General features: G+C 35.4%; 1 protein-coding gene across 1 annotated transcript in view; it reads left to right on the top strand.

Annotated features, from left to right (window-relative positions):
- LOC140160740 (protein KIBRA-like) overlaps positions 1-25,987 on the top strand; it is a 103,946-nt gene that overhangs the window by 58,593 nt on the left and 19,366 nt on the right. Inside the window, 7 exon segments of the mRNA XM_072184040.1 lie at positions 4,318-4,366; positions 12,445-12,468; positions 12,471-12,603; positions 14,805-14,849; positions 16,955-17,087; positions 24,058-24,281; positions 24,963-25,205. Of these exon segments, the coding sequence (XP_072040141.1) occupies positions 4,318-4,366; positions 12,445-12,468; positions 12,471-12,603; positions 14,805-14,849; positions 16,955-17,087; positions 24,058-24,281; positions 24,963-25,205 (851 nt within the window).

A 25,987-nucleotide genomic window follows, 5' to 3' on the forward strand; every position in this document is an offset into this window, starting at 1 on the left:
TGTCAACAAAAAAAGTAGGCGTAAATATGCCGAGCTATAAATGCATGTACATTAAAAATCTATTTATAAAATGTTGTACTTTTCACACTGCATACTGCTTCTGTGAGGTGAAAAACTACAGTAAATTGAATCAAACTGACATACATTTTAGCATTCCCTTAAAAAGTTAATTAAATATTTATAGCAAATATAACTAGAATTACGCAGTTCATAATTAAGGTGGCCCCATACATACATTGTAGGTATGTAAATAACAAGGTTCATAAATATAAATAATATAAATAAACATAACACAAAACTATACAGCACATCAGGCTACCATACCAAGTTTGATATAATATTGGATGGCTGAGCATGATACCATAACATATCGGATGAGTCATAAAAATATCGGACGAGCCAACGGCGAGTTCGATATTTGTATGACGAATCTGATATGTTCTGGTATCATGCGAAATAAGCCATCCAATATTATCATTATTAGGTTTTCTTAACTCCCAATAACCCTGAAAACATAATAATGAAGTTAATCGTAATTGTGTGTAAGCTGCCAAGTGGATTAATGAAAATGTGGGCAAAATAATTATGCAAATACATGTAAGCTTATGTTTATTCATAAATATGCAAATAACATGACACAAAATTATACAGCACATCAGGCAACCATATACTATATATCACCATATCAAATTTGAAGTTGATCAGTTATTGCATTTAAGCTGCAGAGTGAATTACTGAAAATGTAGGCAAAATATACAAATAAATCCATTAATATTCATAAATATGTATGCAAATATAAACATGACACAAAACTATACAGCACACATCAGGCAACCATATACTATCACCATACCATGTTTGCAGTTGATTGGTTATTGCGTTTTTAAGCTGCAGAGTGGATTAATGAAAATGTAGGCAAAATATGCAAATAAGCTCATTAATATTCATAAATATATGCAAATAACATAACACAATTTAACTATACAGCACATCAGGCCACCATATACTACCATTATAACAGTTTGAAGTTGATCGGTTATTGCGTTGGAGCTGCAGAGTGGATTAAAGAATTTTCTTTCGCCCGGACAACCTGACAGCCAAACAGCCAGGCAAACGGACAACCAAACAGACCGGGCAAACAGACAACCAATCAAACGATCATTTGGTTGATAAGCCCCACATTTGTGTGGGGGCCAAAAATGAAACAAACAAACATACTATCAAGCAAACTGTTGTTGAGTACCGGTATTTGACTAATCAGTCTCATCGAGAACCTGAAAGAACAAATTAATTGAGCAGGATCCGTGGCAGGAGTTGTGTTGATTTCTATGCAGAATTGGTTTAACACTCACAATAATAATGTTTCATGTGCTTTTATTGACTGGAGGCTCAAAACTTAAAGCCTTAATGTACGATCTTTTTTCAGAATATACCTTTATTATTTTTAAAACTGATTTTTTGACATACCGTATTTGTCAAATAAACGCCTGGGCGTTACATTTTCCCAAAGGCGTTTATTCAAGGTCAATTTTAGAACGATAATTCCGTTAAAATCATTAGGTAAACTTAAAACTCACGCTAAAATGACGAACTATGAACTGACTTCTGGTTCACTTCCGGGTTTCCAATCCAGATTTTCGCCAAAAAGTGACAGTATTATCGACCATGTGGGGAACTTGGTAAGCTTACTATACACAAGATAGCATGGAAATATCGGCATTTTTGAAACATCTTGGTTGAAAAAAAGTGGTGGGGGCGTTTATTTGAGGGGGGGGCGACTATTTGACAAAATACGGTATTTGTAATACTTACACATGTTCCAACTTAAATCTACGAGCAAACTGTAGAATTTGCCCTATTTGTAGTAAACGGGATGATTTTCTGTTGGTCCGACATATTATCATAATTTTTCAGATTATGATAATATATCGAACGGTTCAATTGTAGTCTCCTATGAAAAACCATTTGTTACGCTCCTCCACACATGTGGAGGAGCGTAACCAAATTGGTTGCGAGGAGACTAACTCTGAGGCCGCACTCGCCGTCCTAATCCAAAAAGTGCGAGATATTTGGAGGTGAAATTTATGATGTTGTTTCTTTGCAAATTTCCATTTTTTTTCGCATCCAAATGTATTGGGAACTTTCATAATGATTGCATAATAACTATTTTATCATTTTGGAAGAACAATCTAAAAATTTAAAAAGATCGTACATTAAGGCTTTAAGTTTGGGCAATAGGTTTTAAAATAAAAGTTTAATTTGAATCATTTTTCTCATCACAACTCCTATAAAATATGACTTTCACAAGTGATCAATATTAAATAGTAAAAGTGATCAATATTAAATAGTAAATGAAACATGTCATATAAATGGTTATGTACTGTACTGACGCGAGTATAGTCCCACCCCGTTTTTGGTTGAACATTTTTCAAAATTGGGGGGTGGGACTTTACTCGATTTAAAAAAAAAATATTGTAGGCCTATGTGTTTTGAATAAATTTGTACTCATGTCATACTCTATTAATGATTTCAAAATGCATTGAATTTGTATGCATTTTTTTTTTTTTTTTTTAATTCGAGTATAATCCCACCCCCCCAATTTTGAAAAATGTTCACCCCAAAACGGGGTGGGACTATACTCGCGTCAGTACGGTAATAATGAAACATGATTATTATATAAATGGTTATGTAATGACAAAAGATGACTCAGGTTAGTTTCACCATCCACATCCAGGTATTGGAGTCAAGTAGTTCATGACCAGGTCTGAGTACATACCAATGAGGTCATGTCTTATGACCAGCTCTCTATTTCAATCACTGAGATCATGGGTGTGGTTCAAGTTAGCAGGTTATTTATAGCTCCCTGCAAAGTTGCCAGCCAGCCTCCCTCCTGGGAAAAACCTCCTGACAACATTCACTAGGGAATTAACTACTTGTTATTTATTTAGTGCATAATTTTTTTTAATGCAATATATATTTTTGAAAAAATTAGTTTTTGATGTTTTCTTTTATAACATGGGGGATATGCATGCAATAATTAAATGTCATGTTAACTTGCCCAATATGCCTGTGAATTGCTGAGCCTGGTTGTTGTACCTACTCAACCCTCCTGTCTGGCCTTACTTGTTTTACTTATATTTGTATTTTTATGTGTTTTATGAATAAATTTGAAATGATGACTTCAATGATTTCCCCTCTTTTGGTATGTTTAGAATTGTTTATCCTACATCTCTCTAGCCAAGTAAACAAACAAGATAACAATAACAAAAACAAAAATCCATGCATAGAAACAAACAGATAAAAATAACAACAAAATTGGCAAAGATATACAAAAAAATCAAGGAAAAAAAAAAATCCAAAGTATGTTGTATTAGGTTCATCTGAATTGCCAATTAAAACTATTTGATTGGGAATTCATAAACTGGAACAACTTAAAATGGAATTGATAGCAAAAACCCAAAGTCTTTGCAAAAAATAATAAATTGCTCTTTAGGATTATAGAATGATATTATGTACACTTTGACTTGTGAAAGTTAAATGGAAAATTGAAAATTGCTTGTGACATTATGTTCATCCCCATCCAAATGTCACAAATAACAAATTAGCTCAAATGAATAAAATGTGTAATTCTCTTAGTTAGATGACTAATAAATTAATTAAAACAGCAAAAATTTGAACAAATAAACTGAATATTTGAAAGAAATTATCATTATTTTTTTTCAAATACACTTGTCGAAGGAAATAAAGTATCAGAATTTGCTAGTCATCATTTATCAGTGGCATCCTATCAGAGCATATGTTCTCATCACACTGGTGTGTCGGTATCTAAAGAATCCAGAAGAGATAGACGCGACTAATAAATAAAATAGTTGGCATTATCAAACGTGGAGCATGGGGACCCTAAGCCGTGGGAAAGTCATCCAATCTCATCCACTCATCTATTGCTCTTTCTATTATTCTGACGTTACACCAAAGCTAGTTTATTTGTAAACATGCAAGTATGCTTGATAGCGTATGTCTTAATTACAGTGCTGAGTAAACAGGCCAATTATGATTGGAAAGAATCAATTGAAAGAATGTCATTATCAAACTGAATGGTATAGTCGCATAGCTATCAATTGAAGATAATGGTATAATGCAGTAACTGTTATAAAGTATTGAGAATGTATGGAGATAGTGTTTCTAGATGTTTTCAAATGTTATATCATTTTGAATCAATGTGATGTATAGCAAGGTATTCAAATTTGTTCGCCTTTATTTATAATTTCATATTATTGCAAGTTGAACCATGTTTGTTTTTCTGTTTGTTTGTTTCAGTTCCAGCAGCTGAATGATGCCCTCAGTGGCTGGCACTCACATACAAGTTGTAAGTATATTTTTTTTAATTTAAATTTTTTTTTTATTATGCCAATTTGAAACTACTTTAACCTTAAAAACCCCAGGCCTATTTTGGCAAGGGGGAAGAAAAGAAGGAAGGAAGAAACAAAGAAGAAGATATAGCTTTTTTTCTGTGGTGCGATTTTGAACCAGGGACCCCTCTGGTGTCAGACATGCGCATGGCCATACCTTGCCACAGGGGTCTACCTTGGTCGGCCAGCCATGACTGTTCGCATGATGACGCAATCGCATCACGAGGGATACCCGCGCTTTCAGATGCTTTGTGAATTGAGCGTTTTTTATGTTTGGTTCAGTTAGGGTTAATTAGGATATTGCCTAAACTTGCTTGAATTTCAAAATATGTGTGAAATTTTTTGTTTCATATGTTATTCTTATGATGAAAATATGAATTGATGTTATTAAAAAACAAGTGAAATTGTTTCAATGCAATGTGCTAAAATTAAGTTATAAGAAAATGTAGACTATATTTTTAACTGAAGTTGTGGATAAAAATACTTGTTTTTATGAATAAATTTAAAATGAAAACAAAACACAGACTTCAATGATTAATATGATTTCCTCTCTTTTGGATATGTTTAGAATTGTTTGTCCTACATCTCTCTAGCCAAACTATCAATTTTTTGTTTGAAAGTTGCAGTGCTATAAACAGTTCTTGTGTAAGTATATGGCCTAATTTTGTTTTCAGAATTTCTGCAAAAGGAAATAAATTGCCCCTAAAAAGGTTTGCCAAAGAAAAATATACGAGGGGGTATCAAAAAGTTTTAGAAATCGCCCAGAAGTGAAAGAGCTATACCAATGAAATTTTGTCAGTGCAATCACTGGTCCTTATGTACACTATGGTGCAAAAATGGTCTCATAGGTATGTTTACTTTTTTTACAAGTGGCACTAGATGCCAATAACCTGCTGCCCCAGTTACTGCCCATAAACTGCAAGATTGAGAAAATTGAGGCAAGCAGCATTATTAAGATCCTGCTTTTGAAGGGTTGCAGTGCCTAGAAAATTGATGATGAAATGAAAGTTATCTTCGGTGGTGATTGTGATATGTCACTGTCGGAAAAGGAATTTTATTTCATCACAGATTTTCTGGGCACTGTAACCCTTAAAATGGAACTTAATCATGCTGCATGCCTCAATTTTCTCCATTTTGCTGGTTATGCGGTTACATAGGCAGGTAGTGACATCTAGCTCCTATAAAAAAAAGTAAACATACTTATGTGACCATTTTTGCACCATAGTGTACATAAGGAACAGTGATTGCACTGACAAAATTTCATTGATATAGCTCTTTCACTTCTGGGCGATTTCTAAAACTTTTTGATACCCCCTCGTACACAGCCTGTAGGAAGCAATTAAGCTTAATGTTTACCAAGTGAAATTATTATGAATCATTGACATCTAGCGTTTTACCATTCACATGGTTCTTTATTATGCGGTAATTGCATCTGCTGAATTCCAAACACATTCCATCACATTCAAATTCCCATTTACATTGTTACTGTGTCATTTAATTCAATAGAAATTATATCGGCTGATATTAATGGGTGTTTGGTCCCACATGGTTGGACAGTTTCTTTAGTATGCTGCGAAACCATAATAACTATGTAGTTCATATCGCCTCGAGATTGGTAGTGACGTCAAAATGCGTCTCTATCGGGTCTGAGAGAGCGTTATGATTGTGCCGCCTTTACACATGAGTGTATGATGCTGTGATTCCGAAAACGGTGCGCTCGTTTCAAGGCTACATAAGGCCAAAAAAAAAAAAATTTTGTTTGTCCTCCCTCCACCGCCCGCTCCTCAGATTAAGGCCTGACCAATTTTTTTTTCTTCAATTTTTTTCAATTTTTTATAAAAATAAGTAAAATTCAATTTTTTTTCATATTTGGAGTATCTTTGGACCTAGCTAGAGCTAAATACTAAGATCTTTCATGGTGGAAAGTAAAAAAAGCCCCCCAAAAACATTTTGTGTCTTCAATATGCAAAGTTATAACTTGTTCATGTCATAGTCTATTATTTTTAGTGACTTCAAAATACATTTGATTTGAAATCATTAAAAGACTATGACATGAACACAAATTATTAAAGAAACAAAATGTTGGTCTTTTTAAGTCACCATGAATGATTGTAGCATTTAATTAGCTCTAGCTAGGTCCAGGAATACGCCAAATCAAAAAAACAAAACAACAAAAAATCCGCCCGCCCGCACGTCCTCTTTAAAAGCTGTGGAGGACAAACAAACAACTTTTTTTTTTTGGGGGGGGGGGGGCCTAACCTTAGATGTCACTACTAATCTTGAGGAGGTGAGAACAACTATAAGCTTGAGCTGTCACACAATGAGTTTGTTATCAAGCACATCAATTATATAAATTTCTATTAATTTTGGACATGGAAGTTGATCAAAGGCAATGAAAGTGCTACATAGATGGACTAACCCACATTTGTAAAGGACTTAGTCAACGTTTATGAACACCAGTTAATTTAAATTGCAGATAGAATTTGGGGACAAAAAATTACTTTTCATTGTTTATCAAAACCTGTAAGTGTACATTTCCCTGTTGAGATGCATTTCAAATGAAACAGTGTACACCAGCAAAAATATTCATTAAAACATGAAATTTGGCACAAAAAAAACACCAAACAAACAAAACAAACAAAAAGCCCTTAATAAATTTTAAAGATGTTCACAAATGTTACCGTGTTGAAAATTAGTGTTTTCAACCCTTAAGAGGTGTGTACTACACCCTGGCAAATTTTGTGCATATTTTTGCATTTTCTCAAAATGATAGCACATTGGTGACAAGCCAGATATGTATATTATAGGGGCAAGGACTGCAACTACTGTACTGAAAATTCAGCAACTCAAAGCAAGTAGTTATTGATTTATTGATCAAATATTGGTTTTCCCTCATTTTTGACTGTAACTCCACAACTGTTGTCCGTGCTGAAATAAAATTTCCAGTGCAGTAGTTTTAGTCCTTGCCCCTATAATATACATATCTTACTTGTCCCTAATGCGCTATAATTTTTGAGAAAAATGCAAAAATAGGCACAAAATTGGGCAGGGGTGTAGTACCTCTTAAACACAACACAATTTGCTACCCTGTAAGAAAAAAATATTAAATCACATTTTCACTTTTTTTTTTTTTTTTGCTGGGGGGTGGTATCATATATATACATGTACAGTAAAATTCTTGAGTTACACCACTGTATAGGAATTAATCATAAGTGCTTCAATTGTTTTGTCAAATCTTATTAAAATCCTGAAACAAACTGATTGGAAATGTAAACTGATGATGATTTTCATAGATGATGATTTTGATAGTCTGTAGGTTAATCGAAGTTTAACTGTGGCGCTTTGATTCATGAAAGTAATTTGTAAGAGAAGGCAACCATATCCGCTGCTTCCGGAAATCATATTTCAACCGCTGAAGACAGTGACATGGAATATACAAGTAAAATAAAGTGAAGTGAGAAGAGCCTGGGAAAAGTTAATTGGATCATGTTGAGAATTTATGATGCTACAACATTACATGATTTGACACAATAATAGTAAGGTCAAAAAATTGTTTGATTGCCCATAGATCCTTTCCAAGAAAGAGGTGTGGTTGGTCGGTCGGATTTATTTTTTAAGGTCATAGCCAAAACATTTTTGGTCTAATGTGTAATTTGGGACATTTCTCTACTAATACCTCTTCATTCATAAAAATTAATAGATACAAAGCATGAAGAAAAAAAACCTTTTCACAATGTCAAAAATCTTTGGGAAAAAAACCCTTTTAGTGGAATTTCCAAAATTAGGGTCGGTATTCTTTTGTACAAATTAACAAAAAATGCCAACTTTTTTCCTAATTTTCCAGATTAGGGTTGCCTGGGTTGGGTCATGTGAGGCCGGGAAGTAGCAAACAGTATACAGGCGTACTGCTGTTTCCAAACATGTCTTCATTAGTATATTCAGGAAAACAGATATTCAGGAAAACATCCAAGGAGCAATATTACTGTATTTCCTTTTCGTATTTGAGAAATCAAGACAAAATTTAATTTTCAGGCCAAAAATTATGAGAATTTTGTTTAAATATCCTATGAAATCAATCTATAATATGCCTAAAACTATTGATCAATTTTCACATCTAACATACTCTGATTTGAAAGTAAATATACATGTGTGGGGGGTGGGGGGTAAGTAATTGATGCATATGTTACCATACATCCGGACTCTAAAAATATAAACAATTAAAAAATGTAAAAAATGCATTTCATATTTTGGTTTTGAGGCCACTTACAGGAAACAAAACTTTTTTAAAAACTTTATGTACAGATTTCAATGTTTATTTTGGTTTAGAAATTAAGAAATTCTGGAAATTACAGACAGACATACTCTCCCTATTCAACAAAAGGTCCAATTTCAAGGCAAATTTACCCACTTTATCTGGTTAAACTTGTTGAAAATGGTCCATTTTAGGGATTTTTTTGGGGGTAAAGGTCCACATTTTGGAAATTCCGCACCCTCCCCCCAAATTATTTTGGCTATGTGCCTGGTAAAGCAAAACTATTTGGAATGTATCCACTATGATGAAGGTCCTAGTTGTTGCCATTAGGATCTAAACATAGAGTCTTTATAGGTTGTGGGAATGCCAGGTATTGTTAGCATTTATCGGGTCGAATTTGCAACATGACAGACTGACTTTTCTCTAACAATAGTCTATTGTTTGTCATATTGAAATGTCAGATTTACAGACGGTATTATGTAAAAAGTTAACTGAACTTGGTAAAAACCGCAACACAAATATAGCACACATAGTTGTGCAGTGAGATCATAGAAAGTTGTAGGACATACAGAGTATCCCTGAAAGAACTGTATTGTCGGAAACTTATTTTTTAGGATATTTTAACGCCACAACTAAACATAACTAAATAATTGGTGTGGTTGAAAAATAAAATCAGCTATCACATACTTTTGGAATTTTTACAATTGATCACACAGTTTTCACACTTATTCAAACCTTTCCACGGATTCAAATATCAATCGATGATCTGTATTCGGAGTGCTAATCACTGTGCATCATCAGCGCATGAGGCGTCTATTGTCATTGATAGATATTTGACTCTGTTGTGGAACGTGCTGAAAATGATGTAGTTTCATAAAATTCTTTTATTTCAAAAATGGAGCGGTCAGTTGTCAAAATTTAAAATGTATGTGTTAGCTGATATATTCTCAACCACATTGGTTATTTAGTTATAGGCCTATTTGGTTTATGCGTTAAATAGGTGACCCCGGAATGATGTCACAAGCCGTTGACCTCCGTTGACAACAAAACCGATTCAGAAGTCAAATTTGTAGTTTACAGTGGTTTGTCCCTTTTCAAATCGGCCAAAATACTGCTATTTCTATAACTTCTCGACATGGGGCCTCCAGCCAACAACAAAAATAAAGACTCTCCTCTACATGTTCATATGTTCTGCTTCACATAAAATGCAATGTTTGCCAAGTATTTTTAAATACTTAAAACCTTTATCTAAACCTTTATTTAAACCTTTATTTAAACCTTTATTTAAACCTTTATTTATTTGGTTAAAACCTTTATTTTACCGAAATCGGCCCAGAAATTTGCTCGATTCGAAGTCAAAACATAATGTGAACAATCCGAGTCAGCTCTGCTACAAGTCTTCAACTAGTGGCTCTGCTCCACGATCTATTGTAGGTTGAAAAGCGTAAGTGTAGACGGTGTAGCATCATGTAAAATAAGTACCCGGATGGCCGGGGTCACCTATACCCAAACAATTCATTTTCCAACGATGCAGTTCTTTCTTTCAGGGACACCATGTATTAGGATAGGATATTCACACTGTATAGTTCATAGTTGTAAAATGTTAAATTGAGTGTAAAATGACTCCTTGGATTGAAGATAGGGGAAAGAACTCTAAGACCAACCTTAATCCCAACCCTTACCCTTAAATTTACCCTTGTCCTACCCTTAACCTTTACCCTTATCAGCTAAATGAACCCCAACCCAATCTTCATAACCATAATTTCAACTTTGACTTCAACCTTAAGCCCTACACTAAGTAGTGGAATAGCAGGTATCAGCTTTACAAGCCTCTACTTTTTTCCCTGGATGCTATACAGTTTATACTCAAAGTTACTTGTATAGTTTAGGGTACCTTTTACCATGGATAACTGTGCCACATATAACTGTTCTGTTACCATGGATTGGATAACTTTATACTTTATATCAAACTATTATTTTCTATAGACTCTTTCTAAAACTGAAAATATTCTGGAGTTACATGTGTTCAAGATAGGGCAAAGCAAAATTCAAAATTTTTTAGGGGGGGTAGGTAAAATGGGACCTTCTGTGCATTGTTCCTTCAAAAAAGTTTTAATGTTCATTGGTTTAGGAAGATTTCCAACATGGGGGGGCTGAAACTAAATTGAAAATAAATTGGTGGGCCATCCTGGGGTGACTGAGGGGGGTTATCCCCTTGGAGTCGGAAAATTGTGCAAAATATAGGTCACAAACACCCATTTTCCCTCTATTTTATCACAATTTTTAACTTTACCTAGCATTATTGGGGGGTACTGAAAAGTATTCCAGCTCAGGAAAAAATATGAACCTTTTTAACTTTCATTTGGATTGGCATCGCACCCCTGTCTATGTCTTTGTATGTGGAAAGTAAGAGGGAAGGAAGGCTTTTGTTTTTTGAAATCTCATCATAATCTCTGAACTGATGTTGTTTGGGTGAAAAATCAGGATTTAGCAGCGACTTAGAATATATCCCAGTGTTAGCCAGTTGTATGTCACTGACAGTGACAGGATTTGTGTTTTGAAAATACTAGGTGTGCAATAAATAAAACTCCTTGAAATATTAAGGCGAGCTGCCAGGTGTGCTATAAACTGCACTTGTGAAGAAGTTAGGAGTCTGGCAGATAAGGTGAGCTTTAAATCACACTCGGATGGGCAACTTTTAAGTTGCCCATCTTAAAAGAGCCCTCAGCAAGCATTGCTCTCGTTCACCTTAAAACTCAAAGCCTCCAGTGACTCAACCTTTGTGGGGATAGCCTACAGGGTACATGACAACATTAAACAAAAATGGTTCTATAACTTAAAACCAGGTAGGCTTATGTATAGGCCACAGACAATCATTTCTTTTTCTGATAGACCTTGAACTGAATTTTACCTCCAAATAAAACGTGCAATATGTGCTACAATGTAGGTCTTGTTTGGATTTGTGTCTAAAATTTGTTATACATTTCATGCCTACATGAAATGCAACTTGAGATGTGTACTTGTGTGCACGGTTAATGACTACTTTCTGAGAACTGTTTGGGAGCGTTCCTCAAATACCTATGTTGGGAGCAACCACATGAATGTACCATGTAAATATAAAATGTGGCATTGTCATCAACATTTGTACCAAACTTTCAGGAGTGGCAATTTGGTATCATATGCAGATATTTTGTTTTACTTGGTTCATTGCCATCAACCCAAACACTTGAGTGCGCTTTCAACATTTTATCCCAAATTTTACCAAAATTACAAAGAAAAAATGGTCGATTTCCATGATCAATGACTTAAGTTTTCATCATGTAAAATATATTAAGGGTGTATTATTTTATGAATAATCCTACATAAGTGTTGCTTTTGTTGTTGTTGTTGTTGTTGTTGTTGTTGTTGTTGTTGTTGTTAAGAGTGTATTATTTTATGAATAACTCTATATAAGTGTTGCTTTTGTTGTTGTTGTTGTTGTTGTTGTTGTTGTTGTTGTTGGCATTATTCATATATTAATTTGATCACATTTTTCAATACTATTGTTAATGAATGCGGCAGTTTGTTTTAAGAGCTACATATTTAAAATTAAATTTAAAAATATTTAAAATTAAATTTAAAATTGTATAAAACAATTTCTTATAACATGGTAATTAATATGTTCACAATTTCTTGTAACAAGGTAACATCATATTGATATATAGCATATAAAATAAATTGTTGACCATACAACTTAATGAAGCAACTTCTTAACCATGTTTCATTTGGTTTATTCTATTGTAGTGAACTCAACCAGTTCAACTGGGAGCACCGCTATGATCCGGACCAACTCAAGGCAGAAGTGGCCAGTGCCAAAGCGAGAGTGGCCCAGATTCGGAATGAACTGCATCATATGCAAGCCAAAGTACAGTCACAAGAACAGGGCATCGCTAGTTTAGCTCAGTAAGTGCAGGGGTGTACATACATGTACATTTCTTAACTACCTCCTTCTGATTTATGGATAAATGATCGTCTTCTCCCAACCTGTGGATAGTATTCTGAAATTGTGGAATTCTATTCTTCCTGAAGAAATTGATTTAATAACTGAAGAATATTGATGGAACTTGTAGAATGGGAGAGAGAGAGATATTCTGCATTAAGGAATTTGGCTTCATGTAACAAATAAGCTGGTTTTAAGGGTGCACACCAGTAAATAGCCCCCATCAACTTTGTGTACAAACTGGGTCCGGGAAAACGTCACTTTCTTGACTCCAGAGCGACTCAGTTCTTCAAAACTTACCCTTCTGTGAGTCGAAGGTCTGATGAAGACATCTATTGTAGAAATTATATACGGAGTCCAGCATTTTTTCCCAAAAAATGCCGACCATATAGCCCATACAGCGTACGCCACCTCACGAATAGCTTGGTGTTTCTGAAATGTAACACATTTTGAAAGTTTAGCCAAATCGTCATAAAAGTTAGATCCTGCTCATTTTTCACAGACAATCTATATCCCAGGCCTAAATGAGGATTGAATATGAATTAGGGCCTAATAGTTGGGTTTTAAGCCTTTTCTAATGTATTTGATTTAGTCGTGTTGCACATTTCCTTGTTTGAAACACTGATTTTTTCCTCCCAGGGTGTAGGAGACTTGTATTTACTGGTGTGCACTCTTAAATAGTAGATTTCCAAATATGACTTGGCATAAAAAGGTAGGCATGTCAACCCATTTCAACCAAAATTGTATGATCCGTTGCCTTTTGTGGCCTGTTTTTCCAAAAATGTTGAACTCTTTGGTCAAATTTGTATGACATAGTTTTGGAACGAAAATATGTCTTTGTTTTGACATTATTACTATTTCCCTGTTTCCCGATATGTCAATTGCAATTTATTTTACTTGAATATCAGAAAGTTTATATCGACTTTCATTGCTTCCTGTTGTTGATCAATATCAAATATTAATTTGTGCTTTAAGACTTACTAGAAATATTTCTTTTTGAATAGATGAAAAATATGTGTTACAAGAAAGAAAATACAACAAAAAATTAAAGAGAATTTTGATAATAATCATTGGAATTTGTGACATTATTCGATAAAATAGAAATGGTATTGCCCATAAGAATAAAATGAGTATCTGGATTTTATCGGCCCAAAGACAATTACAATACATGATTAATTGGTATTACATGTAGGATGTACATGCATGAAAATTATCTTTGATCGCAGGATATAAAGTTTTTCACCCAAGGCATCAGTTGTTGATGCTTTAATTAACCTTTTTTCAGAAAAAATGATTCAGTTTGGTGATCATGTTGACAACTTTTTACCTGTGATAACCAAACTGGATTGTATAATTTAGGTAATTTGTAGAGTATTCAACAGGGGCGACGGGCGTAGCCAGCTTTTTTGGTCGGGGGCAAAATAAAATTTCGGGGCACAGACGAAAAAAAATTACAGTTGCATCATATAATACATAAAGACTGTACATGTATGTCTTCGAGCTTCCAAAAAGGCTTAACTGGGGCGATGTGCGTGCGTTGTAGCGCGCAAAAATTTAGTATTTTACACTATTTTCGCCCATTATCAAGATAGAAAGGGCTTTATCTGTACAATGTGCGTGCGCTAAAATTGTGCATTTTACACTATTTTGGCCCCTGATCAGGCTGAATTTTGGTAGAAAAGGGGCTCCTTGCTCCTTTTCTTTTCCTTTGCCCTCCTGATTTTCTCTTTCATTTTTTGTCAGAGGGGCACTTTTCTCTTTCACTTTTTGTCAGGGGGCACTCTGCCCCCCCCTGCTGGCTATGCTACTGGTATTCAATTCTTCTGCTAAAGCTGCCGAGCTGTAATTTTACATGGCAGGAAAAAGTGGGCAATACGGGAAGCTTGGTGCCGAGAAATTTTTGGTTTTTGACCAAAAAAATAAAGAAATACATAAGGGAAATATGTCAAACTGGAGGGAAATTCTGGATTGCTTGCAGGGAAAAAACATTTTTTCAGCCTCTGTTTAAGTGAGCAACTTCATACTGGGGTTATTATTTCCATTATAACTCACATTAGTAACATTTTAGTTTTGTATGCATATATTCCAAACTCTATACAATAGTCATATCTCTAAACAGGCATTTTAATACTAACACTGTGCATCATTTCCTTCTTTCTTAAAGTGTGTTACCAAGCTTTGCTGATAGATGTAGCCCACCATACATACTGTACGTTCTCTCTGTTACAAAAACATCTAGTGCTGTGAAGTTTGGTGTTTTGCATGTACAGTTTTTCTTTTTGTTTCATATGCAGCTTACATTGTAACATGTCCATGTTGTTGAAGTTTTTAGATAAATAAATGTTCCATAACATGCTTTGTTTGTTGGACAGTTAGCGTGGTTGTGGTAGCAATTTTAGGTAGTGTTTGAAATAGGTTTAGTAGTCTGGTTGCCCTAGACAACCAAAATTAATTGTGGATAATCTAACTTAACATAGTGGTTTTCTGGAGGACCACCAAAATCTGTACACTAACTTTATGTAAACACATTTTATTTTCTCATTGCTATTAATGAAAATGGATCAATGGTAATGTTCAATTCATAATCAGATTAAAAATAAAACCCCACAAAATTTGTTGTGGGCAACCATAACATCTGGTGGGACAACCAAAACATGAGGTCAAGTTGTCCGTTGGGCACCCTTCATTTGTCCTTATTTTGAACACTCATTTTAGGGCTCTATGCAGCCCTCGAATTAACCATGGCACCCATGGCATTTTGCTGTGGGTGCCCATCCCCACTGCTGTAATGCCCGCAAAATATGTCCTTTACCCAAGGTAGTCACTTGCCATGCCCCAGCCCTGCCCCTTCATTATAAAATCATCTATCTATGTTTGTGTGTGCTTTCTTCAATTTTGAGAAATTGCCTTGGTGCCTTTCTCAAATTTATAACAGTTGCCATGATGCCCTCTTAAAATATTACAAACTGCTATGCTGCCTTGCCTTTTCAGTGAAAATCCAAGGGAATTATCAACTTGCCCTAAAAAAGTTGCTGTGCCCCTTCAGATCCTTAATTTGAGGGCTGGCTCTATGTAGTGTGTGTGTACCTGCTTCACTGACAACAACTCACAAATTCAGTTTAAAAGTAGATAGACTTAAATTTGTTTGTATTGTTTCCAGCAGAATAAAAATGATCATAACCTATGAAAACAAACCACATATCTAATTGGGAAATGGTGTTAAGGGACCATTCACAAACACTTATTAGGGGGGGGGGCTGATGCAAAAAAAATTCATCGTGAAATTTTTTGGCCCCCCCCTTTACAGATCTCAAAAATGTCAGGGCCCCCTTTTTGACATGAAAATTATGGGTCAACCCCATAGAAAAGCATATAAACTCAATTTTCCCAGGAAAATTTGTGGTCATTTTTTCAGGCCCCCCTTAGGAGGGTCAAATTTTTCAGGGGCCCCCCCTTTGCATCAGGCCCCCTAACAAGTGTTTGTGAACGGTCCCTAAAGGGGCAAATTTTTCATGTTCTGTTGTCGAACTTATATTGAGGCCTCTCATTGAAACAATATGTTTCTAAATTTGTATTTGTATTGCTCCTGCGGTTTTGATTTGAGAAGCAAAAACGTGTATATATAACAATGCCCCATACATTTCTGGTGTGTTTACCACAATTCACTACATTTTTGTTCACATCATCTAAATAAAACTAAATAATCTCAGGCATTAAATTTTATTGGGGTAATGAGAAAAATATGAGCTTTCTTCAGATATCAAAATCTCAGTTTTGATGAAGAAAAAATGAGATGAGGTTGTCCATTGGGTCATAAAATTATTGAAGCCTATAAAATATTAATAGTAATGAGGCAAAAAAATAACATTTAAGCTTATTAATTTTTGCCTGACAAGAAATTTATTTTGTTTTACTATGTAATATGCATGTTATGTTTGATGTTCTTGGTTGCATGCAGTTGTTGCTTGCCCATGTGAAATTGTATGTGAATGTTCATGTGTAATAGTTGCATAATCTAACAAATTCAGCAAGATGTATAATGATTCCAATATTGATATAAAATTGGATCAATTGAGCCCATATTTATTAGTCGAGCTATGAGTTTTAAAATATTGAATGAGGCGTAGTCGAGTCCAATATTTTAAAACTCATAGCGAGACCAATAAATATTAGCGTAAAGCATCAATTTTATCATTATTATGTTTTGGATCCAATATTATCACAACTTGGATCCATCAAAACATAATAATAGTGACTGAATTGATTATAAATAAGTACTAATTATTGTTTTGTATTTTTTGTTGCATTCCTTAGGGTAGAGCAGAAGATGTGTGGGGGCGCTGCTGGGCAGCAGTCCCAAGAGGAGATGCGCACAATGATGACAGAATTCCAAACTGTCCAACAGTCGTTATCTATGAGTGAGAAGGAGAGGGCAGAGCTAATGGAAGTAAGTTACTAAATTCAAATATGCTGCGCCAATAAAGTATCCTTACACTTGGAAAAATATTCACAATTTCAAAACTGAGTAATATCGGGGTAAATTTGTTTTTTTAATAGATGCACTATCTAATCCTGCACATAATGACACCACATTCAATCCAATGTGACCTCAAGAAGTAAAGTTACAAGCAATTGAATACAAAAGGTCCAGTTTTGAAAGTGACAGACTGACCTATACAAGGCGCAAAAAGATTCCAACAAGCGCAACAAAGAGACAACACAGTTTCTTCAATGAAGCGTTATTTAAAGCGTTCTTTTCATAACATTCATTTTATTTGTCAGTTTGTTTCAGTTTTCTTTTGTTCCTTTTGTTTTAAAATAAAGCCAAAAGCATGAATTAGCCATTCACCACTCTCAAACCAGATGTCTAGTCTGTGGAGTTTTGAATAGGCCAGTTTGTCACTTCTAAAACTGGACCTTCGTCTAATCAAATGCTTGTAACTTTGCTTCTTGAAGTCACATTGGATTCAATGTGGTGTCATAATGTGCAGGATTAGATAGTGCATCTATTAAAAAAACAAATTTACCCCAATATTGTTCAGTTTGGAAATTGTGATTATTTTGTAGTAAACTTAAATGCATACTACAGTTTGTCCACTTTGAATAACAAACTAAGGTACACACATTTTGCGTAAGCGTATCATACGTCACATATTAAGACGCTCATACATTTGGGTGCACCTAGCAGCGTGTGGGTGCACCTAGCAGCGTGTTAATTCCTTTTGATATTATGATGCGCAGAAACTGCGTAATTTACTGCGTATTCAAAGTGGTCAAACTGTATAAGGAGACAAACACCAAGCTTACACAGAGCTTGCCGAATTTTTGTGGACATAGGGTCATTACGTTCTGAACTTGACTTCAATGCTCCATCTCTAATGACGACATGTGTCATGTTTGTTTGTTTTTTTAATTGCGATTTTGCATTGTAAGTAAACACACAATTGTAAGTTGAGTTCTCAGGAAGAAAACAACCCAAAAGTTTGATAAAGTTCTACATGTATGAACGATAGTACTTTTGTTGGGAAGTTGGTCCCCTACCTGTCTCTGAAAAAAGTGGAAAATGTTGAAAATTCCAACCCAAAAGATCAACTTTGACCGCTATTTTGACTATAGTAGGAATTCCAATGGATGGACGCAGCTTTCAACAGCTGTACTCGATCCAACCGCGATCATATATCGCGTATTTGGATACAGTGCTAGCCAATCACATGTGCATTGGCATCATGCGGTTGAATTCATTCGCGTTGCTCACGCACATTCCCCCACACGCTGGCGTACATCGCGCAGTGTACTCAAAAATAGTCACACTATTGAAAGCTGCGTTCATTCAATTGGAATTCCCACTATAGTTTGTTTACAAATGTATTCAGACTCTTTGATACCCCTCTCCAACGAAAGGACTTTCGTTTATAGGACATCATCAAGCTTTTGGTTTGTTCCTTACGGGCGATATAATTTTGCGTGTGTTTTACTGCAAACTTTGATCACCCTTTCCATGGTCAATTTTGGTACATTATGTACCATAAAACTCCATCTACAAGCATATATAGTGTTTTTTGTAAAAGCTTAATTAATTCGAAGCAAGCGTTAATATACCAATACAATAGATCGGTCTTAAAATAATACTTGTTTGTATATGCTTGGATCAGTAATTTATTTGCTCAAACTCCATAATGGTGACTGGATTAATGTAGCTTCCATCAGAAGCACAGTATATGCTTGTAGTCTGGGTTTTATGGTATATGTACCAAAAATGTCTGCAAAGTGTTTGTTTCAATTTTGACAAGAAATTTTGTAAACCCTCATACAAATTATAATTTTATCATTCAGTCAAATAAGCCCCCCCACACACACACCCCCACACCCCCACTTTGGGAAGTTGTACAAGTTTTCTTGTTGTGCATAATACCATTCCCAGTCATTTTTCAGTCAGACACCTTTTTCAAACATGTTTCTGCTACTGTTTGTAAGTATATATTATCATGGTCGGGTTCATTTGATTTTTTCCCAACTTTCCGGTAGTATTGGTTATACAAATATCATAAGTCACGTAACAATTGTGAATCCAAATCAATTGATCAATACAATAAATCAACTTTGCTTTATGACTCATATATTATTGTTGATTCCAACAGGGACTTGATTTGTAACCTCACATTTGTTGACCTAAAAATTTGTATAAATGAATGCTTAGAATGGTGCTCTATGCTCTGTGAGGAGTTAAGTTTTGGGAAAATTGCCCCTTTTACTCATTGTATACATGTAGTAGAAGAAGTAGTACTGCATAGATGAACAAAACTGCTTTTAAAATTTGTTCAAAACAAAGAATTTATTTTTGTCATATTTACCAGGCCTAAAGAATGCACAGTATCCTACATGTGCCTGCATTCTTCTAGAAAGAATTATCAAGCAGAAAAGGATCAAGATGAAGGAAAGACAAGATGGAGGAAAGAAATCAGAAAAAGATTTACAATTAGAAAAATTGCAATAATTGTGTGTAAAAATATAACTCTGTCCCAATACAAACAACTTTCATAGAGGAGTCAAAATTCAAAATAACCACTGCCCCAAATACCACGGGATCAAGAAAACAGTCAAATTTGTCGATTCATTCCTAATTAAAGATGCATGTAATAATGATTTAGGTTTTATAAAAACAATTAAAAGGCACAAATTGTTTTAGTAAATAAATGCATTTGTGTAAATAAATGCATTTGTGTAAATAAATGCATTTGTAGGATTGTAGAGCCAATGCTTTCAAACATTTTGCTTCACAATGAAATAGCTGTCACTACTTTAGCTTTGTTGATCATAAGTGATCTTGTTCACTGCCTTTCCTGCAAAACTTCTTGATGTGTCCTGGTGGTGTTGATGTTTTGATCAGTGAATCGTATAGGCCATGTGATCAAGAGAAATGAGACCTTCATCATGTTCACATAATTATTATATATGATACACTGATCCAACACAGTGCTGTACGGTGCAAAACCTGATTGAGGAGCCAATGGCTCGTAACTTTATAAATTTAGGCGCCCAAATTTTGCTCCCAGGTAAAAAATCTGAGGTGCCAACTGAACACCCACGTGCGTTGAATGTTCATAGCTGCTGTACTCAATCTACATATTCCCATTGAACTACATACTTCATACACAGCATGTACAATGTAGGCCGATATGTTTTCCAGGAAGTCTCCATTGAGACATTATAAATGCATATATTCATAGCAATGATAGCATACATTCATACTCTTGAATGCTACATTACATACATATATGTATTGCATTTGCTGGCGATTAAAAGCTTCAATAGTTGGTCGCCATTGGCGCCAGGGATTAATATTTAGTCGCCATCAGAAAAAATCTAGTCGCCAATGCGCATCAAATGGTCGCACCGTACAGCACTGATCCAACACATTGTCACTTTCGGAAACATCACAAAGATGTTTCACTGGAAATACAGTGGACCAGATCACTTACAAGTGAGATCAAGACGTCAGGGCAGATGGCAAAAGCTTAGCCGCCTGAGCACTACCTGCCGATCTAACATGGCCTCTTATTGGTCAATTACATGATATCTTCACTTTAATCACCAATCAGAATAGAGCTTTGCAAATAAGTCACCCCAATTTTTTGTGTGGTGAAATTATTCTAACAATGTTGCTGATTGGTCCAATTGATAATGAAAACTCCTTTTTTGGCCAATCGGCAGGTAGTTCTCATGGGGTTAAGTAATGAGTACTATTTCATTGGATTTATCAAGGACAATTTTTGAAATAAAAGTTATTTTAGAATATATAGAAAAAACTATCAAAAAGGTATAAAGAGTGTACTCTAAGAAGTGTTTTGTTAGATCAACATTTTCACTGCCATCCCAGAGCAAATTACAAAAAGTGTAAGGTGACTTGCTCAACAATTTGTGATATACCAAATAAATAAGAAAGTGAATACAAAACAAACAACTAGGTTATATCACACACACCCATAAATCTAGAATAACATGTTGATGTAAAGGTGACAAATGTGAAATGGGGCAGGTAGTGTACATAGGATGAACATGAGTGCCCTTGAAAATCAATGTCAAGGCCTGGTGTTTCAGCATTTCAGTACAACTATAGCACGTAATGCAGCAAATGCACTTCATGCAAGGATAAAGTATGACCCCCTTCCTGAAATGGTTGTGCAATGAGTGCTGGAAAATATGCACAAATGCAACTAATTTGTTAATATCAAGTTGAATTTTGGTCTTATAATGGCTTTTCAAATGACTATATATGTTTGCACACAAACATTTTGTCTTTCACAGCTTGGAGAGGGGCGCAGAGGTGATGAATTAGTTGATTCTGCCCCTCCTAAGACGGGGCCAAGGGTACCCCTTGTCCCATCATAGCTACGCCACTGCATAATATGCCTATTTTGATATTGTGTGCAGACAACAGAAGTGTCACATTGATGTTCATTATTATGGATATAGTCTGATTACCCTATTGATACTTTTGATAACTTGATTTATAGATTGAAGGATTTAGGATCAACATAAAAAAGTATAAGTATATATTTATTCTTTACTTGGCTGGGTATCAATGAATGCCTGCCTATAAACACCATTCAACCATATTTTGTAGGTCAGGGTGGCATGATGAGACCGAATTGTCAAAAGTTTTGTTTGTATAATCCCCGATTCAAGGTTAAAACTGAAATATAATGTGAGAAAAAATATTCTACATATACATGCTATTGATTTCGTTCATTCTCTCTTTGTTCTGATGGAACTCCAGCACCCTACACTTTGTTTAGCTTCTAATTGTTACTTAAAGACACATATAAGGTAAAGGTAGAGGAGACGATCCTACATAAACAGTGATCGGAGTGCCCATCTCTCTTTCATTGGCGATTGGGCAAGACTCCTCCATGTAATGTTGCTATAGGGGGACCGCTACACCTCCTCTACAGCGAGTCTGTTACCTTCCCAGCATTTAAAAATACGGGTAGCCATTTAAACACCTGGGTGGAGAGGAGTAATCAAGATAAAGTGCCTTACTCAAGGGCACAACACGATGGCGTCGCCGGGGCTCGAACCCGCAACCTTCCGATTATGAGTCAGTGTCCGTTCCCCCCGGTGGGGTCACTCCCTGGTAGGGGGGACGCGTAGGACCGTTACCACAAGTACAAATTACCCCCTTTTCGTAGTCGATTTCAAGGATAAATCATGAAATTTTACCCCCTTTTTAACTCCAAAACATGGACAAAATGGTACTCTGAAACACCCCTATTTTTTAGATTCCGAGGACACATTTACAATTTTGACCCTAATTTCAACATTTCAAGGATGAGGCTTTTATGAATGTTTTTTTAGTAATTAACGGGGCATCACAGAATTTCACGGGATCAAGAGAAAATAATAAGAACCCCTTTTTTCAATTTCAAGCGGACATTTGTGCGATAAAACACCCCTATTTTTCCAATTTCACAGACAATTTTGTCCACGGACAAGCCAAAAAAATATGAATGGTTTTTTTAGTAATTAACAGGGCATCACAGAATTTCACGGGATCAAGAGAAAATAATAAGAACCCTTTTTAAATTTCATGGACATTTGTGCGATAAAACACCCCTATTTTTCCAATTTCACAGACAATTTTGTCCACAGACAAGCCAAAAAAATGACCCCTTTTTCCGCGATTTTGGTAACGATCGTGCGGTCAGTATTGCAAGTTGAGTGACCCCACCGGGTCCGTTCCGCTAGGCCACAGTGCTCCCACCATGCTCCCACACATATAGAATCATATATAATGTCTTGGATGCAGGTGGGTGCAGCACCTACGCTAGGTGTGCTTTGCGTAATGTGTGAATGATGCGCAATTATGTGGATAATTACTTAAGCGTAAGTTGGGACGCACACACTAACAAATCCGAATAATTTTGCCAATTATAAACCAAACATAGTATAGAACAAAAACATTTTTGGATTAAAAAAAAATGAGGCAATAGGGTGTTTCTCTTTTTCATTTTTCCTTTCTGTTCCCCCCCCCCCTTAAGTTATATTTCTTTATGTACTCTTCAACAAATGACAAGCCAAACTATATTACGTGTAAATGAACAGCCATACTTCAGAGAGCACTTACAATGAATTTAGGTGCTTTGTTAAATAAACATTGATTGATTGATTGATTGATTGATTGATTGATTGATTATTGTAAATTGTGGACAAAAGTTTCCCAATATTTAGAAACAAGTTTTGTTTTTACAGACACTTGAACAGCCACTTTTGTTGAGTTGGGAACAGTCAGTATGGATATGTGAAGTAAGCGAATGAAATGTGAATGAAATATAAAATATGCAAAAACAAGAATTATAAATCTTTGTTGCATCATCATCATCATCATCATCATCATCAGTATTATTTTGTAGCAGGCCATTTGTGTATCTGTTCTTGGATCATCATTGGATTTAATGTGTGAAAGCATGCTGTTTGGCATGCATTTATAATATGTGATGCAATCAAGCAACATCAGTCGGATGTCGCTAATATTGGTTTTGAGATATTGGCAAAGAAAGTGTTAAAATTCTTTTGTTTTATATTGTTTTCAGCGATTGATAAATTGACGTAACTTCACAAAGAAAAGTCGTATCAACATGGGGTTTTCAGTTTCTGAAAGCTCTAAATGTCCTCTTTAGAAACATTGTAATTTGCATTGTTCTGGCATGGAATATAGGTTTGACTTGTATAATGCTATGGCTTGTTCATTTGGCTCTTGATGCTGTAATTTAAATATCATGCAGTTATGATGGAATGACCCTGTGTCTTGTATATTTTGCATGTTAATGTACAATTGAGACAAATCTGATGCATTTTAGCATTTCAAATGATACCATCAGCTTATACTTTTCTTTTCATTTTTGTGTCTTTTATCACAGTCATTAGCCAGATTAAAAAGCAGTTTTATAAACAACCAGATTCCTGTATCACCCACATCCCCTCTGTCATCAGCTGCCTCTTCCCAGCAGAGGCTAGACACATCTTCATCGTCACAAGACCTTCATGGACAGTACTTTGCAACAGATTATCCTGGACAATTTCCAAGCTCCAGGCTGGCTGAGAAAGCAAGGTTGAGACTACAGTATGATGATCTACAGAGAAGGTGGGTTTGGTGATAATTTCAAAAGTTCTTGTTTAGTATCAACTACACTGCATGTACACCTGGTAGAGGAGAATGGCACGTGTTTACATTTTGACAGGGCAAACATAGAAGTGAGGATTCTCAAGTAGCCTAATTTTTTAAGCTTTCAAAAAAAGCGCCCAACACCGGCTATTTACCCAAATTTAGAACGCAAAACACTCAATTGAGCGGAAAAGTACTTGACTTTAAAACTTCCGGTACTTACTTGGAAATTACTGACCGATCAATAAATGGTCACAAAACCCATTGTAATTGCACTTTGAAGCTTCAGAGACTCAAAACCTTCATAAATCAGCTAAATTGAAAGGAAAATACATCAAATTACTGCCGCGGTCTGAGACTGGCAAAAGTAGCCCAATTTTAGGCAAGTAGCGGCATGCTTTTTTGAGTAGCAGCAAGTGATCGCCAAGTAGCCCAATTGTGCGCCTAAGGCGCGGCGTTGGCGTCACTGCACAACAGTGGTGTCAAATGCAGTGGATATTTTGTTTTCAATTAGGCTCAAAGGACTTGAATACTAGACTCAATATTGATTGATAATGATATGTAATATCTGGGCAAAAGCTTAAGATGTATAGCTTATCTTTGAGCGTCATCAAATAAATTTCACTGTCACTTGTTTCATACTTGCTGCTATCACCACAGAATATGCCGGCTTCAAATCCAGCAAGCCGAGTTGGACAACCAAGTCCCCATGGGTCAGCATGAAGCAGACAAAGACAGACTCTTACTCATCCAAGAGAAAGAAGATCTCCTCAAAGAACTTAAGAATAGAAACACTAGGAAGTGGAGTGAGGAAGAGAAGCTAAAACATGAGGATGATATAGATTATGTGAGGGCACAGATCAGAGAAGCACAGGATGATGTACAACGAGTAATCACTCATAGGTAAGGTTGGATTATGTGTATGGTACTTGGGCATCTTGAAATTAAGAGATAGTTGTTGTCTCTGTCTTTTCAGTATAAAAAGTTTCTTTTTCTGTAGCCTGCCTGTACCATTTTCCACCCTGATGTGGCAGTGACGTCAGTGCGTATTTCTTTAGGTGTAGGTTCAAACCGCTAGCATTCACTCACTTCACTGTGAGAAAGCATTTTTAGCATTGAATCCCGCTAATCATGTATCATGACATTTTAGGCAAAATTCCTACGCTGTTAAGGGATGGCGTATGAGCGTTTTTGGACAGTATTTATTGTGGGACATCAGAGCACATCAGACATATCGAATTGCATTCTGAATACGAAGAATGTCCTTCTGATATCAAATAATTTTGATATTTTGGAATTCGCAATGTAATACACATTTTATGGCAAATGATTAAAAATTGACATTTTTGATATTTAACAGTACTCGAAGTAAACTTTATAAATCTGATGATTTATACTTAAAGTGTATATATGTGGGATGAAATGGCGACGATCAATTGAAAATGTTGACCTTTCGTGTTGAAGATATCCAGGATTTTTTCCCCAAAACACCAAAAAAATTAGGTCTTTTTGGGAAAAAAATCCATATCTTCAATATTAAAGGTCAAAATTTTCAATTGATCGTCGGCTTTTCCTCCTAGCTGCATGCACTTTAAGAATATATCATTAGATTTATAAAATTTACTTCGAGGACTGTTATATCAAAAATATGAAAAATATCAAATTTAATAATTTGTCATAAATTT

This window comes from Amphiura filiformis, chromosome 9 (genome assembly GCF_039555335.1).
Source record: "Amphiura filiformis chromosome 9, Afil_fr2py, whole genome shotgun sequence".
Taxonomy (NCBI): domain Eukaryota; kingdom Metazoa; phylum Echinodermata; class Ophiuroidea; order Amphilepidida; family Amphiuridae; genus Amphiura; species Amphiura filiformis.